Source organism: Athene noctua, chromosome 1, assembly GCF_965140245.1.
Source record: "Athene noctua chromosome 1, bAthNoc1.hap1.1, whole genome shotgun sequence".
NCBI classification, from domain to species: Eukaryota; Metazoa; Chordata; class Aves; order Strigiformes; family Strigidae; genus Athene; species Athene noctua.
Window position 1 is genome coordinate 5,580,297 of NC_134037.1, and position 17,809 is coordinate 5,598,105.

The 17,809-nt window shown below is 43.4% G+C and overlaps 1 protein-coding gene across 1 annotated transcript in view; it reads left to right on the plus strand.

Moving 5' to 3' along the window:
- PKHD1 (PKHD1 ciliary IPT domain containing fibrocystin/polyductin) overlaps positions 1–17,809 on the plus strand; it is a 269,426-nt gene that overhangs the window by 27,019 nt on the left and 224,598 nt on the right. Inside the window, exons 22-30 of the mRNA XM_074921569.1 lie at positions 1,021–1,175; positions 2,655–2,839; positions 3,858–3,980; positions 6,416–6,521; positions 6,997–7,275; positions 11,298–11,428; positions 12,214–12,349; positions 15,872–16,067; positions 17,507–17,574. Coding sequence (XP_074777670.1) covers positions 1,021–1,175; positions 2,655–2,839; positions 3,858–3,980; positions 6,416–6,521; positions 6,997–7,275; positions 11,298–11,428; positions 12,214–12,349; positions 15,872–16,067; positions 17,507–17,574 — 1,379 coding nt within the window. The remainder of the gene's footprint in view (positions 1–1,020; positions 1,176–2,654; positions 2,840–3,857; positions 3,981–6,415; positions 6,522–6,996; positions 7,276–11,297; positions 11,429–12,213; positions 12,350–15,871; positions 16,068–17,506; positions 17,575–17,809) is intronic.

Here is a 17,809-nt window from a genome sequence, read left to right on the forward strand (position 1 = left end):
CATAAAGGAAAAGACTGATGCAAAAAATGCCTCAGAGAAAGATTTAAGAAGCTCAATCTGTTTAGTTTAATTAAAAAGAAGATTGAGGCAGATTGATCCCAGTACCTCTCACCAGGAAAAAAATAATAAAAAAGTGCTTGGCACTGGTGGGCTTCTGCATCTCACAGAGGAAGATGTAAGAAAACCAGCGTGTGATGCTGAATTCAGGAAGACTGAAAACAGAAATCAGCACACACTTTAAAAATGAGTAGGCTGATCACTGTCTTTGGATATCTTCAAAACAAACCTGGCTCTTTCTCTTAACTGAGCACAAGCTGGGCTGCATTCCGGTACAACTTGCTGCGATCGGGGCAGGGGTCTGAGCTAAAATCTGAGGGACCGGCTGTAGGTCAGACAAGAAGGCTCAGGGATCCTTTTGGTTTTGTGTTCCTGAAATTTGCTCTGCAGAAGGCAGGGGCTGAGGTGTGAGACTTTAGCTGTTACCCACACGCTTAACCGCGTGGTGGCATCATTGTACCACGGAGAGTCTCTTTTCCCTTTGAAAAAAGATAATTTAGAGGCAAGTGAGAAAATACTTTTAAGTTTTAGAAATCGGGCTTTGGGTGAAGTCTAATGTGAAATATCGCTGTAATTCAGAGGAGTTGAGATTTTGATAGACTGGAGTTGACTAAAGGAAAGCTTTTTGTCTTGGTGCTGTAGCTGCTGCCCTGGCTGTCTTTAGTTGGTCCTTTAAAAACACCAGTACTGGGGCAGGACTTGCTTGTGCTTGGTGCTGTATTAACAATTTCTTCTGACATAATTAAAACAAAGACTCCATCATTTTCTGTTGTGTGCCTTGCCCTACATCGTGCAGGTGTAAGTTGGGAGTACTGAATTCTCTTTGAGCTGTGAATACGTTCCCACTAGGTCTTTTCGAGGGTTTTGTTCCCACAGGCATCCCTCTGCTGCTGGTGATGTGGGGGTGTCACGAGTGGGGGCCTGACTGCTAATGCCTTCATGTGAACCCTCTCTGTCACACAGAGGTGCTTTGCTTGGGGAGGGCTCTAAGGAGTATGGCTACCTCTATGTCTCCACGGAGGATGTGAGAGTCAGCCTCACCATTCAGAGACTGCAAAAGTCATCCCCACCTATTGGAGGGACCTTCAGCATCCACTTGGCCAATACAGTGATATCAGGTAAGAGACGGTTCAGGTGCAGGTCCTGGATTTCCTTTGCAGGAAACAAAGTGAAGAAGAGAGAATATTACACCCTGGAAATGCTGAGGGTACAGACTGGCAGGTTAAACAATCTGTTGAGATAGCTGCTAGATCTTTGCATCTGATGTACTTCCAGACATGATTTAAGGATTATAGTCTGGCCAGTGTTTGTTGATGTTGGGAACGGGGTTGTTCCAAAATGCATACAGCCACTGTGAAATATTTGCCTTAATGTTAAAGATCCTCAACCGGGATTTTGCATCCCATGGTTTCATTATGCTGCCATTTCTCCAGCATCTGTCCTTCTGGTCTTGTACGACAAGACTTGTGCGTGTTACCAGGAAATTTGTTCTCTTCTAGGATTACCAGGATTGGTAATAGGCTTGTAGATATCACAAAAGATTTTGTGCGTAGAATTGCTTGCCTTGAATTTAATTACCCTTTATGCGTGCTAGGTTTTCTTGTCTTTGGTTTGAATAATCAGAGAGGCTTAGAATGAAAGTGAGCAGGTTAATCTGAGCAAGACCAATGATAAAGTTCTTAACTGAGGAACCAGTGGCTCAGTTACAAAGTCAAATAACAAAACGAGAAAGCACAGCCTTAGAATATTTCTGAAACAACTCTTTCCTCCGTGTTGTCACTTAAGATTTTTCTACAACAGCTGAAGGCTGTCTCCGTAGTACTTCATTTTGAGCATCATCTTTTAAAAATGTCCTCCATTCCTCTTGCTGTGTTCACAGGTCTTGTGCTTTGCCCTCTTTCTCATTAATTCATTTAGAGAGATTTATTGTATCTGTAGCTTTGAATGGCCATGGGTATTTATGTCAAAAGAAATAAAACATTATTTGCATTTTATCTGGATTGGACTCCACAAAATCTTGATAGGCTGACTCTCTCCACACCTGTCTCACCTAGGACATTTCCAACCTTTGTATTTTGAAGGAAAATGACTTGCACACTGAAATTTCATGTGTGCATATTGTATAAAAGTATTACTTAAACAAAATTTCTGATGGTCCCGATTGCAGGGAAGTTTCTATTTTTTTTTTTTTTTTTAGCAGAAGATCTTCAAAATACATAGAAGGAAGAAATGTTTTATGATGAGGGTGGTGAGGCACTGGCACAGGTTGCCCTGAGAGGAGGTGGATGCCCCATCCTTGGAAACATTTGAGGTCAGGTTGGACGGGGCTCTGAGCAACCTGATGTAGGTGAAGATGTCCCTGCCCCCATGGCAGGAGGATTGGACTAGACAACCTTTAAAAGGTCTCTTCCAACCCAATCTATTCTATGATTCTGTGGTGATTTGGCATTTGGGGTCCTGTAAATTTCCCTCTGCTGCTTTTTGGCAGTTGCAGAGGTTTGAACCACCACAGACTTGCACTAGTAATGAAACGTCTTTCTTTTCTATGTGCTCTCCTAGGGATGATGGTATCCACCGCTTTCTAATGTTTTTTGCAGGTGTTTCAGTGCACATCTCCTCCCACCATCTCCGCAAGCTTTTGCAAGACAACACAGATAACTCTACAGCCCCATACTTCAACACTAGCGACTTCATTGTGACCAAAGACTCAAACTCGTGCTATGAAAGCATCTGGACACTGACTTGGAAAACAAAAACTGGGGACTTGCCCAATGTTATCAATGTACAGTAATTTGCTACTAACATTTACTTTGAACCCTATTCAATGTCTTTGGCCTTGGATGATTCATTCTCCCAGTATTTGTTTTTACAGACATCCATGGGACCTTAAGCTAAATGTCTTCCTATTAGGAATAGCAGTTTAAGCAAATTCCAGATTAGTTCATTAAAAAAGCAATTACAGTTACAGGAGGAGAAATTACATCTTCAGAGTCTGTGCCCCAAAATGAGGAGGCTAGGATGTTATTTCTGGGTTTTGTTGCAGTTCTGCGGAATAAAGGGATTATAATAGCTATGTGAAAGATATTATTATCACATATTTTAGTACCATAACTGAAGCTCAGTACAGGTTTGTGGCATCATTTATGGGCCAAGAAGATCTTTTTCTGACAACTATTCTGTGTGGGTCCATATCTGGTTCTCACAAGTCTCAGATGAAGGTTCAGTTCAAACTCTCCCACCCCAAGATTTAACATTTAAGTTTTGCCTCAAGTAAAAGTGTCTTTTTTTGAATAAGGATTAAGACAGAGCTGCTTCCTTCCCCCAACATATTTCTTTGTATATCCACCTTCTGAAAGTGTAAAATTATCTTCAACAAAGCAATGAGTTCTCATGCTGAAGACATTGTCCTGGATGGTAAAAAAAGCTTGAGCTGAATCTTCAGCTGTAGCACAGGTCCTTGTTCCATGCAAAGTTGTGTTTTTGAGAAGATGTTCAAAGCTGTTTCCATACTTAATTCCAGATGATATTACTATTAGAAGTTTATCTGCAGATCTGGCTCCTGAAACTTTGTCTGTTTCTTGCCTGCAAGGCTGAAGATGGAAATAGGGAGGTCTTGTAAAGTCTTGGGTAATGAAGATTTAGACCCGGAGATAGAAGTCATGGAAGAAACTTGAGAAGAGTTTTCCAGGAGTTATTTGATGCCTTGTAAAGACTTTGTATGAACTCTGGGGGGAACGGTTTTAATTTAAACTCACAGGATGGAAAAGGACAAGGAACTTAAATCCTTTGTTCTTTGCCAGGTCTCTGCTGAAAACCTCACTGGTCTGAAGCCAACAGTTTCTAGTCGTGTGGTTTATGATGGAGGCGTGTTTATTGGGCCGATATTTGGGGACATGCTTGCTACCTTCAACAACAAAACACAGGTGAGAGGTGCTGTCATGCTTTCTATTGATTCACCTGGTTTGTGTAGATCCAGGAGTCTCACAGGTATTCAGGTACTTCTGCCACTAAATCCTTTCAGAAATCTACTGTTCTGTCATTTGTCATAAATCATTCAGATTCTGCTCCCTGGCTTGTGGAGTAGGACTCTTCTCCAAGAGCTAATGCAGGTGGGGAGTGTCATGACCCAGGCTGGAAGCCCAGAGAATCACAATGGCTCTGTGATCCCCTTAGGTTAAATTAAGGTGAAATGACACCAAACAACCAGCTATAATGTTTTACTTGCAGTAGAAAACAATTTAAACTTGGAAAAAGATAATAAGCAATGTGGTCTCCTATAAATTTATAAGAAAGAAAAGAAAGGAAAGGAAAAAAAGAGAAAAAGAGAGTCAAAGAAATCTGGATTCAGTGTTGTCTCAGGTCGGGTAATTTGGGTGGTGGGTGCACCCACAGAAAAATTTTCGGTCACCTTTTAAGTTCATCTTATCAGCTGATTAGCATACTAGAAGAGGAGGGGCAGGTATTCCACAAACTCATTTCCATGAGAGACAAGGAAAAACGTGGAGCATTGGGTTCCAGTTGAGTCGGTGGTTGAACTCACCCTGCCCACCTTTGGTTTTTCCTCGGTTCCCAGTGATTTTTGCTGACTTCATGCTTGCTATAAGTCATCCCAGAAATGATCACCTCTTACAAGTTCGTGTTACCACTTCAATGGCGAAGGAGCAAAGTCATTAACAAGGCAAGCATGGTGTCTGGCTTGCACAATAGAGTCAGTGATCAGTGGCACTTGTGCCTGGGGGGAAACATTTGGTTTCACTCAGTCCAGTTTCCCCCCTTTGAGGCTTATCTAGGGAGTTTGTCAAAGTAACTGCAAGGGAGTGGGAGCTGCACCCTTCCATAGGCTCCCGCTTCCTTGGGTGACATTCCTTAGCCTAATCCAAAGGCCGCAGCTGGTCCTTGAGGCTTTCTGTGTTGACCAATATTTGAGGCATTTCTTCCTTCAGTTCCTCACAGGGAGAATGATCATCATGTGTGATAGAAGACCATTTATTTCTTTTGAGGCTGTGGCTAAGGGCTGACATCATCTCTGGATTCCCACCTTTGTTGGGTCTTATGGTGCTGTCCACCAAACTTGGGACACTCTTCATCTGCAGCATTCCAGCTGTTACCCTGACGAGCAAAATAAATGAGATGGTACCTGTGGCACTAGTCTGTGAATTAGGCAAGTCCCTCAGCCTCTCTGGATCTCAATTCTTCATGTGTGAAAAGGGACCAAGGAGGGTTTCCTGGGTGAATGAGTCTACTGGGTGGACAAATGCACTGCAAACTCTGCTCTCAGATGTTGCAGAGCAGTGTGTGTCGCTGGCTTTGCTTCCAGGGAAGACTGCTGGGTACTGTAGTGATAACAGGATGATGCTGGATGTGCTCAAAGTGCAGCTGTGCAGCACGTGGAGCTAGGTCAGCCTGCTTTTTCAGTCAACCTGTTCTCCAGTTACAAAGACATCGCTGCTTCCAGTGGCTCAACCACCTGTGTTGTCTCTCTCATCCATGGGGCAGACATAAGTTCAAATAGACTAAATGAAATAAGAACAGCAGCAGCAATCGGATTTCCTCTTTGTTTTTGAAGCTTTCTTCTGACTTGCTGCTAGCAACAAGTATAAAAATGTCCCTCTAATTATTGCGTCTCTATTCAAGCAGAGTACCTCTCACCTCTGTGCTCCTTGCATTTCTTGGAGACAGTCTGCTCTTGATTTTTGCAGGCATGGGTATAGCCTCCTGACACACCCTTACTACCTGAGACAGATGAAGAGGACTCTCCTATGTCTTATGCTATGTCAGTTGACTCTTTCAAGATATCAAGATCTCAGATGAGATATCTGTTGATATCTCTTGCTAGATATCAAGGTCACAGCCCAGCTTTCTTGTTTCTGCATGAACAACAAGGGGAAAAAAATAAAACTGAGTGCTGCATGCCAAAAAGACAGATTCTGGCATTCGTTCTATTTAGTCTTACAGGGCAGGGTACTTTCAACATAATAAACTTGTTCCCAAGGCAGGACGGGAATAACTGGGGGTGTATGGCAAGCAGGGTCTTCCATGGATGACTAGAAGAACAGGAGGTGGGAGGAGCTGTGGGTCCCAGCAAGATGGGAGATAGGATTCTGCAGACACAGCTTCCAAAGATGTGCTCTGCTTTGTCTATGACTGAGCCCTAGCAAGCCTTGTGATTAAATTTATAATGAGACTGCAGCAGGCTAAGCAGCTGTCTGACTGTGCTCTGTGCTGGCACAGTCAGAGTGCTCTCAGTAGCTCAGTGTGGCTACTGGCATTGCTCTGCAAGTCTACCAGATAGATGTGACTTTAGAAAACATCTCTGTTACCTTCCCAGCTTCAGGTTAACCTTATTCTCTGTCTCCAGGTGGTGGTGGTGGTGAATGACATCCTTGCAAACTGTTCTGGGTCGTGCTCTTTCCAGTTCAGCCAGGAATTGACACCTGTAGTCAGCTATGTGGAGTATTCATCAGGTAACGGGGCTTTGTGTCTGAACAAAAAGGCAAAAACGCTCTTCAGTGAAAAAAGATCTGCCAGATGCTGACGACTTTGTGTGTGTGTGTATTCTTTTGGAAATTTCTGATTTTGTGGAAACTGCATTTTTTTAGTGGGATACTTCTGATCAGCTCCAGTCTTAAAATAAGTAGCACAGACATGTTTTTACATTGGCAAGAAGATGGTAGAGGCATAAAGGGGAGATAAATGGTGATAAGCTTCATGCTTAAAGTAGAAGGTGGCTCTTGGCTCAAGTTATTTTTAATAAAAATTTAATTTAAAAAGTAATAGCTGAGCAGGAACAGGCAGGAATAGGCATTATGAGGGACAATGAAAGATCATCAGTGGTGTACTTTTTAGGCTGTCCCGATGAAGAAGGTAAAACTGTTGTTTGGAAGTAAATCCTGAGCATTGCTACACCAAAGTTAATGAATCATCTTGTTATTCCTTCAGATGATGGGTCCCAGGCCACAGTAGTTATCAGGGGATCAGGCTTCACTGAGGAGAAGCCAGCCCTGCAGGTAGAGGTGAACAACATGACCTGCTACGTCATAACACTGAATAAAACTGAAGTGGTCTGTGAGATGGAGAGGTTGCCAGCTGGAGTCTACCGGGTGACACTACTGGTGAGACCTTATGGCTTCGCACTCAATGGCAGCACAGGAGAAGGCATCTTCCTAAGAGTTGAGCCAAAGCTGGTAGCTATCGAACCTCCCACGGCTTCAGAGATCGGTAGGTCTGAACAGAAGACCAGCTCTAAGGGGATATCTACTTTCTGCTTCTTGTTTTTCATGGTATGTTTCATTTCTTCTGTACTTTGACTACCAAGGTCTTCATCTGAAACAAATGGCTGGACACACTGTGTGCATCCCAAAGCACTGGGGCAAGTTTCTTACAAAGAGTGACAGTCTTTCCTTGGTTCTTTGTGGAGACAATCAGTTTTCCAACAAGTTTTGTTTGAGAATTGTAAATTGAAGTGCGTGTATATTTATTCCAACAACCCAGAAGGCTATTAGTGTTTCATGGCTCGTCTTCCCATATCCATTTTGACACATAGCTTTGTAGTATTTGGAGCCATCTGGCCTAACTGTGAAATGGCTAAACTTTGATTCATCTCAGTTGAAGTGAATTCATATTGTGAGAGAGAAAATGCAAAACTCGCCTGTGTTTAGATACAAAATTGATAAACCTAGAGAAGCTCAAACTAAATTGAAGCTTCTTCCATTTCTATTACCCATCCTGTCCTTGAAATAGAAGAAGAAATAAAGGGTAATATATTCCATCCTTGAAGACAGGAGCTTGGAAGATTTTCCACAGTACTCTGGGGTCAAAGGACCATTATGACTCTCATCTGTCCTGAGTGTGACACAGATGAGAGGACTTCACCTAGATGTTCCATCAAGGTGCCTAGCCAACTGTAGCTAAGCCAAACCAAAGGGTGTAAAAAGCCACCCTTTCTTTTTTGGGAGAGGGAAGAGTCTCCCCAGCCCAATGAGAAAAGTGGAGAGCACTCCTGACACCCCTGGGTTGTGCAGTAAGGACCAACGGTCTCAGCATACGACTTGTTTTCAAACAAGTATCTAGAAACAACATGATCCAGGTCGACTCTGACAGTAAAAGTCCTACAGATATTGTCTGGAAACCTCCTAGTTTCATTACTGAGGTGCTCTGAGTTCGTGCTGACAAGCGTCACTGAGAGCAGGAGTACTGGCCTGGATTCAGCCACGTGACTTGGAAAAATGCTTGTGCCATGCTTGGTCACCTTGGAGCAGGCAGAAGAAGGGAAGGATGGTCTGTGAACTTCTGTGTGGATAGCCTTGGTATGGTCTTGGGAGAAAGTAGGGTTCCTAAGCTGAAACGCAGGAAGTTATGGCCACCTCTTCACGTTATGTTGGAGTGTATGGCAAGAAAAGTATTCTAAGTCTTTTATCTTTTTTTTTTTTTTTCCCTCCTCTCCAGTGGGAGGGTTATATAGTACATAAGGTTGATACTCACTGCTTTAATTGATAAAAAAAAAAAAACCACAACAAAAAAACCCTAAAAGAAAATAGCCAACAGTGGCAAGGTTTAGTTCTTGGACCTTGTTTCTCATTTCCTTTGCTGACAATCCAGTTCTCCCAATTACAGTAATCTGTCACTCATTAAAAAGAAAGCAAGTATAATGGTATCTTACATTACATATGCTTTGAACATTTATAACTGGAAAGAATTACAGCTTCCATCTGTGTTTTTAATTTCTTCCATTTAAAATACCTCTCTTCAATCTTACCGTAAAGTGCACATATGCAGTATTTCATTGCATATGGATATAAGTGTAGATATCAAAACTTAAAGAGTATCAGTCCTTACACAACACACATGGATTTTGTACTCTAAATCTGAGGCTCCTTATCTGACAACTATCACATTAGACAATTGCCTTCAGTTTTGAGTTCTTGCTGTTTCTGGCTCTCTAACCTTAATATGAGAGGAGAGGAAGCTGGGAAGCATTGTGTATTTTGTTGCATCAGGTCCCTCTTGTCAAAATATCACTGGTCTCAGTGGTGCTGTGCTGGGAGTTCCCTGTCACCTAACTCTATAAGTGTGAGTGCCTTTATACTACCATGCTCCAGGGGATGGAAGGAGCTTGTTGTTAATGCATCTGATTTCTGTTCTTTGTCTGGTTTTGCAGCCAGCCAGAGAAAATCTAGAAGATTAAAATTCTAGACTTCTCTGTTGCTTTAAAGAATTAGCAAGAAATGATGCTTTGAGGAAAATGTACAAGGGACACTCATTGATATATACTGATGGGGTTAAGCCATTGGTGGATAAGGGAAGAGCCGCTGACATCATCTACTTGGACTTGCATAAAGCATTTGACAGTGTTCTGCATGACATTCTTGTCTCTGAATTGGTGGGACATGGATTTCTTTGATAGATCACTTGATATATAAGGAATTGGCTGGAAGGTCGCACTCAAAGTGTTGCGGTCAATAACTCAATGTCCAAGTGGAGAGCAGTGATGAGTGGTGTTCCTCAGGGATCAGCGTTGTGACTGATGCTGTTTAACATCTTTATTGGTGACATGGACAGTGGGATCAAGGCACCCTCAGCAGGTTTGTGGGTGACCCCAAGCTGTGTGGTGTGGTGACAAGCTGGAGGGAAGGGATGTGCCACCCAGAGGGACCTGGACAGGCTGGAGAGGTGGGACTGTGTGAACCCCGTGAAGTTCAACAAGGCCAAGGGCAAGGTCCTGCCCATGGGTCGGGGCAGTCCCAAGCACAAACACAGGCTGTGGATTGGGAGTAGCCCTGTGGAGAAGGACTTTGGGATATTAGTGGATGGAAAACTGACTGTGAGCCAGCAATGTGCACTCACAGCCCAGAGAGCCACCCGTGTGCTGGGCTGCACCCAGAGCAGGGTGGGCAGCAGGGCGAGGGAGGGGATTCTCCTTCTCTACTCTGCTCCCATGAGATCCCACCTTAGAGCGGCCTCCCAGGACTTAAAGGGGCTACAGGAAAGAAGGGGAGAGACCATCAGTGACAGAACAAGGCGTAATGGTTTTAAACTGACAGAGGGTAGATTTAGATTAGATGTAAGGAAGAAATTCTCCCCTGTGAGGGGGGTGAGGCCCTGGCACAGGCTGCCCAGAGAAGCTGTGGCTGCCCCCTCCCTGGAAGGGTTCAAGGCCAGGTTGGACGGGGCTTTGAGAAAGGTGATGTAGTGGAAGGTGTCCCTGGCACTCCTGTGGCAGGGGTGTTGGAACTAGATGATCTTTAAGTTCTCTTCCAACCCAAACCATTCTATGACTTTGCCATAGAAGTTTACTTACATCACACATGAAAAGCATCATGAAACCTCAGTTGGTTTGTGATATAGTTATACTACCATGTACACACAAACACTTCACTAGTAAAGTTCCTATCTGAGCAGTCTGTCTGCCCATTGTCCTAAAACTCTGCAATACTGATAACTACAGTAAATGCCTGTCAGTTTCAAGTAAAATTTCTTTTTAAAAAAATTTGTCTCCGAACCTCATCAAAAAACATTCAGGTTAGAATTGCCACTAATGTCCGTTCCTGTTCTGTTCCATTTCTCTTTGAAATGTCCCTGAATCTTCTAGTCACTTGAAAAAGCAGAGGGGCACTTGACTATTTGCATTGGAACGGGGTGTTACAGAAAGATCACATGCAAGTCTGATTGTGTTGGGTATGATCCTGCATGTGATTGAAGAGGCTCAGCTCAAAGGAGAGCTGAGGTTGCTCAGTGCTTTGCAAAATCAAACCCTCTGTGACTTTCTTCACAACTCAAGCCCTGCCAAGTCCCCTTTCTAACCTAAGTTTCCTAAACACATGCTACAGGCTTTTTTGACAGCAGGGTTCTTGGCAGCTATTTGAACTGTGAAAGCACCTGCTGTGTTAAGCTCATTTTCCATTCTTAGTGCTTCTTCCTTCCTTCCTTATTTTATTCTTGGGCTGGGGATCTTTCTAAGGTTGACATCACAGGCCAGACCTTGCCAGCCTAAATAAGTATGTCATTAAAAAATAAACTGAGAAACAAACCCACTTCTCTTGTATCATGGACAAGAATTCAAATAATAGGCAAGAAAGATCTCTGGTGAAAGAGAGGAAGCTAGGCACAGCAGGGTAGAAGCAGATCATCATCAGATCAACTGGGAGACAGTGTTCCCCTTTATAGTCATCAATTAATAAAGAATCTTTTGCGCATAAAAATATAATTCCACGTCTTGAACCGAACAATAATTGGTTTTGTAGGAGGACTGAGAGTGGCTCTCAGGGGGACCAATCTGGAAGGGGTAAGCTTGGTGTTGTTTGGATCTCAGCCCTGCCCAATTTTGGAGGATGACAGAAATTCAACACGAATTGAATGTAAACTTCCCCCTCGGGTAAGAAACCACATTTGGGGGGGGTGGGGGGGGGGAAGGGAACAGTCAGCAGCCCTTAGCCCCTTATGTTTTCCTGGCCTGAGCTACACTGGCGAAGGGAAACAGTAGCCCATCAGCCAAGTCTTGGCTGTGAGACAATTTTCCATGGACTCCAACTACAGTTTAGACCAACTTAACTGATACGCAGTTTATGAAAAACCAGTGAAACCGTCAGCAGAATATTCAGGTTGCATTAGCTAAGCATCGCATAAACAAAATGGGGCTTTGAATTCCATCAAAATTTCATGTCTCTACTTTCAGTTGTCTGCTAGTCTGTTAAACGTGCCTGGGACAATTGCTCTAGCTCACATTGTTAAATCCTCTTCAGCTCCAAATCTTACACCTAGGCCTCCTCTGGACATTATCTGTGCGTTGTGGAAAAACATGCCTAGGGATTGTTAGCAGCAGTGCTCTTTGCTGTGTGTCAAAATTATACCTAAAATTACGTTAATAGTTTAAGTGTAGGTCTAACTGTCTATGCCTATGAGTTACCACTGTTTAACTTACTAGTATGGATATAGCAAATGAAAATCTATATAGCCTAGCATCATTTTGAGGCTTCTATCTCTCCATAGATGTCCCTCGAAAGTCAACATAACTGTACACATTTAAGTAGAGTTTGGTGTATATACAAATTTTGTCAGTGCCATGTGCCTGACTTAAGTATGGGAGATGCAGGAATATAGGGAATGACTTCTTTATTGGTGCATTCCTATTTCTGACATTTCCTTCATTTCTGTTTTTAGGGCACAGAAGATGCTGCTGTCCATGTGACACTGATTTCTGGGTATCAGTCCACAACAGTAAACAACTTGTTCCAGTATGATCCTTCCTTAAACCCTGCTGTTGTATCACTGAGCAGGAACAGAAGTGGAGTAGCAGGTGAAAAGGCTGCAGACATGTGTTGGGCATCATCTGTAGAAATGCTGTTATTGCTGATGGTGGTGGGGCAGAGAGAACTTAGATTTATGGAGTTTGGTGACCGGATGCTGTTTTTCTGTTGATTTCTTTTAACCTGCATTCCCCATATTTCCTTTTAGTCCCGATCAGACCTCGTTGTTCTATGTTGGTTTTACTTTATCGTATATGAGATAATGAGTTGCTTGCCCTAGGCCAGTATGGATGATGTCCACAGGATGTCATGTGAGGTATAGTGCTCCTTTTGTGTCACATCTCTCTAACTTTGCTCTGAAATGACCTCAACCATTCATTCTTGGTAACAGGTTCAGCCATGACAAGAGGAATGAGCTCTAGAGAGCGTCCTTTCTGTGATCCCAAAGGGCTGATTATAAAATGCATCATGTGCATTATGGCTTCCTGAAAGTGGAAGAGAGGCAACACTTGTCTTGCTAATTCCCATTTCCAAGCCAAACTGTTTCCTCCAGTTTGACCTGGTGATCAGTTACATTAGAATATGAGTGTAGACTTCATGGAATTTGTGGGGACAAAATTCCAAGTATTAAATCTCGTGGGGTGTTGAGCATTCCTGCCTTTTGAAAGTTTTTTTTGGCGTTGTTTATTTTTCCTCATTTCCCTCTCTTTTTTTTTTTTTTTTTTTCTGCACAAGGTTTTGGCTGGTCATTGAGAATAGAAGACATTAATGGTGAACCGTGTCCACTTACAGACAAGTCTTTTAGGAAGAAGGTTTACTACAGTTTTGTATGTTAATTCCAGATTCCTAGTATCTGAGAGAGAGGAAGGAAGATAGGAGGAAGACAAATATTCTTACTTTCCTACACAGATACCCCACTCCCATTTCTCCAAGGATGCAATCATCCGATTTATTTTTTTTCCTTTTTTTTGCAATCTCTCCAGCGCACACCTTAATAAAGCTCCCCCCCAGCTCAGCAGTTTGGCTGGACTTGGCAGGGGTGCAGGGAGTTAGGTGACTGCCAGTGATGAAATGCACTTCTTGCTGCATGCCCGGCGTTTTGGTTCCTCTCCCCAAATGCCCTTGTCATTTTCTATTACTCCAGAATGCATAAATAAGAGAAAACGTCCTTTATCATCTGAATATTATTCAGATACCATAGCACCAAGGGGAGGTTTTTCTAGCTGCGGGCAGTCCAGGTGCAAGGAATTCCTTAATGTTATAACGTCTTGCGAATTGTGGTGTGGCTGAGTTCAATCTCCTGTTCAGAACCTCCACGGCTTTGTATTTTAATATAATTTTCCTCCTATATAATAAAAAGAATAAATAAATTACACTAATGCCTTCCAGGCATCTAGGATTAAGCTGACAATTGACCGAGAGTCCAAAGAGTTCAAGCTATTAATATATTCAACTTTGTAGGCTTTCAAACTTTATTTGACTCTTTGCGCATGCAGAATTGAAAAGTACTGGCTTCAAAATCTACTTGGAGGAACTGGTAGATGAGGGGGAGCTTTGTGCGGATTCATGGAAGGCAGAGACTTCTCCAAAGCTGAGGCTGTGGAGCTGGATGGTTGTGGTGACCACGCCTGCTGTGGAGGAAACACTAAAGCCAAGTGACCCTGGCCTCTGCTTGGAACACAAAATTGCTACTCAGGTCTGAACCTCTAATAAAGATGCATCAACCTATACAAGTTAATTTTCATTAAGACAAGGTGAGAGAGTAAGGCAGGTGAGAGATGCTCCTGCCTACCCCCCTGTGTGGCTGGGATTAACAGTGCCACGTGCTCAACGGAGAAGAGGAATGAGCAAAAGTGCTGTTCTGTGGCAGCTGATCTTTACCAGCCATTCTGAAGCAACTCCGTGGGTAGAAAAATGTTTTGGGCTGTCTGGCTCAGCGGGATGGTAAAGAGATATTAACACCTTTTGCCTAATTAATTTAGGAAAGGGATAGTGGTCTATGGCAGCAGGGAGTTAGACTTGAAGACCCCTTCTCAGCCTGTTTATTCCTGCTTCCGTGCAATTGAAGCCACACCCTTCAGGGGAGACAGGAGAATGAGATTCACCTCCTAAACACATCTCTGACTGTGCTTGCTGTTTAGATGGCTTGCACAGTCGGTGAAGAGAAATAGATGGTTCTGTGTTGGGATTCACCGTAGCTCTTTTGTATGTCGTCCTTACAATAAGATGAATCACGCCGTAAAGGTTCTGTTTCTCCTCACCGAGTACAGATAATAGCTATCTCAGGGAAAATGCCTTTATTTGGACTGATGCATACCACCCCAGTTTTCTAAGCTATTTCAGGAGGAATTTAGGTTATGAAATTCCCTTCTCTACTGCATCGTCCTTTTCTGTTACTGCAGTATGCACAAATAAAGGGAAGTATGCTCTATCATCAGAATATAATTTGGTTGACAACAGATCTTAAACTGGAGAGAGCACTGTGTTTCCTGAAAACAAGGTGTTTTGGAGCTGGGCTGCTTTAGTGTTAATTTTCTACATTAACTAGTACAGGGCTGTGTTTTTGCTTTGTGGTGGAAACAGTGTTAATAATTTGGGGATTTTTTAGTTAATTTTTTCAGCAGTGCTTACACAGAGTCAAGGCCTTTCTGCTTCTCACCCCACCAGCAAGTAGGCTGGGGGAGGTACACAAGAAGTTGGGAGGGGACACAGCCAGGACAGCTGACCCCAGCTGACCAAAGGGATATTGCATACCGTGGGATGTCATGATCAGCACGTAAAGCTGGGGGAAGGGGGGAACATTTAGGGATTTAGGCTTATGGAGTTTGTCTTCCCAAGTAACTGGGACGCATGATGCAGCCCTGCTTTCCTGGAGATGGCTGAACAGCTGCCTGCTGATGGGAAGTGGTAAATGAATTCCTTGTTTTGCTTTGCTTGTGTGCGCAGATTTTAATTATTAAACTGTCTTTATCTCAACCCACAAGTTTTCTCACTTTTACCCCACCCATTCTTTCCCCCATCCCACTGGGAAGGAAAGAGTGAGAGGCTGTGTGGGGCTTGATTGCCAGCTGGAGCATCTGATTTTAGGTACCCAAGGAAATTCTCATATAAGAGTGGGAGGCTCCTGTTAGCTCCGTAGTGCTGAAAAGTGTGGTCTGGATCATTCATCGGGGATTTTTGAAAAATCCCAGAACTCTTCAGCTTCAGTTTGTGAGCCTTAGAAAGACTGGATGTAGTATCTATAGGATAGATGTTTACAGTAAAGGAGCATGGATCCTATCCTGAGTGTGTGCCAGCAGGCTGGGAGGGGCTGTAGATGGCCAGAGCCAAGTTCGCTGTGCTAACGTTTCAAGACAACCTTAGGGGCTGGTGACCTTACCAGGCATGCCAAGGGATGAGTGGGATGGATACAGAACCACTGTGATCTTCTCGTTTTTGTTTTAGGCTGATGGACATGACTGGACCTGTTCTGGCATGATGGCACACCATGCTCTTCCTCAGGCAATGGTTACATGTACTAAAATAACTTGCCAGAAACAATGAAATAGTGTCACTCATTCTCCTCTTTGCAGGGGGTCAGGAGCTTCAGATTGGAATATCCCAGTTTGCCAGCTACCGGGGGTCAGACATCGAGGTCCAAATCGGGGGCCTATGGGCAGGGATCCAGGCGCAGACGGACCGTGGTGTTAATGTGACGCTTCCAGCCTTGGCTGCGGGATGGTACAATGTTTGTGTCACCATCAGTGGCATTCCAGTTGCTTCAAACAGGTGTGTGAATGTGTACTTTCCTTAAGATATAAATTTAATTCTACATCCTATTTGGTATTTTAGGGTTAATCTGAAAAGAAAGGTAAGAGTTTTCACAAATTCTGTACCTAACGGTGAAATCTGCAGTGTGGTATAAAACTATGAATAATTATCAAGGCATTTATTGATCTGTGGAACCCAAGTCAGCAAACTGCTAATGCTAGTCAATTAACTCCCCTTGGATCAGTAGGAGGCAGGAGAGAAACATTTTAGAAAAAACAGTTGATTTGATGAAAAATGCATATTCAGGCAATCAAAGGCATTCAGAGATTCAGGTCAAATGCAGATAAATCCTGCTGTAGGAAAACAGCAGAAGAAAAACACTTTTCATGAGAAAAACAAAAGCTAGTTTGAAAAATAATAAAAAAAAAATGCTTTGTTTGGAGAATTTTTAAATGATGCTATTTCCATCTTTTAAGGTGACACTTCAAGTTCATGCCTAGATAAATGTAGTATACATGAATTAAAATGTGGGGGAAAACCAGCCTGAAAGTGGGATGTAACGATGCGTTCACAAACAACACAGTTTTGGTCCTCAGCCACGCAGCTCTGTTCCATGGCAGCTGCTAGAAATGATCCTGAAACAATGGTGTTGGTGAGACGAGGGCTGCTTTTATTGCTCACGCACCGCCATAAGCTGCTTGTCACATTAATGAGCTTCAGAAGGAGAAAGCCTGCAGTCGGTGGGATGACACACAGGGATTCATCCCATCTGATACAGGAGTCTGTTAGCAGCACTATTGCTTTGTCTCCGGGGATAGAGAGTAGACGGAGATGGATCATCCCAGGAGACAACTCTGATCTCTGGTGGGCTGTATTGCAGGCTTGGAAAGGTCTGCTTCTCTAACGTGTCTTTTTATGGCAGAAGGTGGTTTTGATACTTTCTGCCAATAAAAAGGGGGTGATGATGAAGAAAAAGAAGTGTAGGTGGGACGGAAAAAAGGCTGCACCCTTATCTGAGTGGGCTTCAGGAGGTTATGTCTGGGTTTCCTCTTGCTGCATTTGCCTCTGCTCTCTGGTGGGAGGATGTAAGGGGGGAGGGCAGCTGGCATGTCTCTTCCATGCATGTCCATCTCCGAGCATAGCTATGGTGACATCCGTTCGGCAAAAAAAATGCTCATTCTTGCTTCTTTTGATTGGTAATTCAGTTGCATGTCATGGACTAAATGTGGCCCACCTGATAAGTGTTCTTAACAGATGTAGCTCAAATCATCTGGGGGAAAAAAAAAAATAATGGGGTGGGGATGGTCTTGTCACTGTGTCATTGAACAAAGTGGATGTGCCAGGCAGGTTTTTGTCTTTCCATCCTAGAAGGAGTTGCAAGAACGGCGCCACAGCAGGAGAGAAAAATATATATAAAAATCCCCCAAACCCTTTTCTATGTTGCTTGTGTTTTGCAGGGTTGAGCCGTTAATCCAGTACATCTCGGAGATCTTCAGCGTAGAGCCGTGTTGTGGCTCCTTTCTGGGTAAACAGCTTCGGTACATCTGCAGCCACTTATGGAGGTTAAAGGGATCAAGGGCACAGTTTTCCTGCAGGAATGGAAAGGGCATCCCATTTCACATCAGTTTAAATGAGGGTGTTTTAAATCTATGACCCTTTATTATGCAGGCATCAACTGGCAGACAGCAGCAATCTGGAAATGTGGGATTGTAGTGAGCATCCCTCAATCTGTTTGGCTGGCTCAGGGCTCCCTATGATTG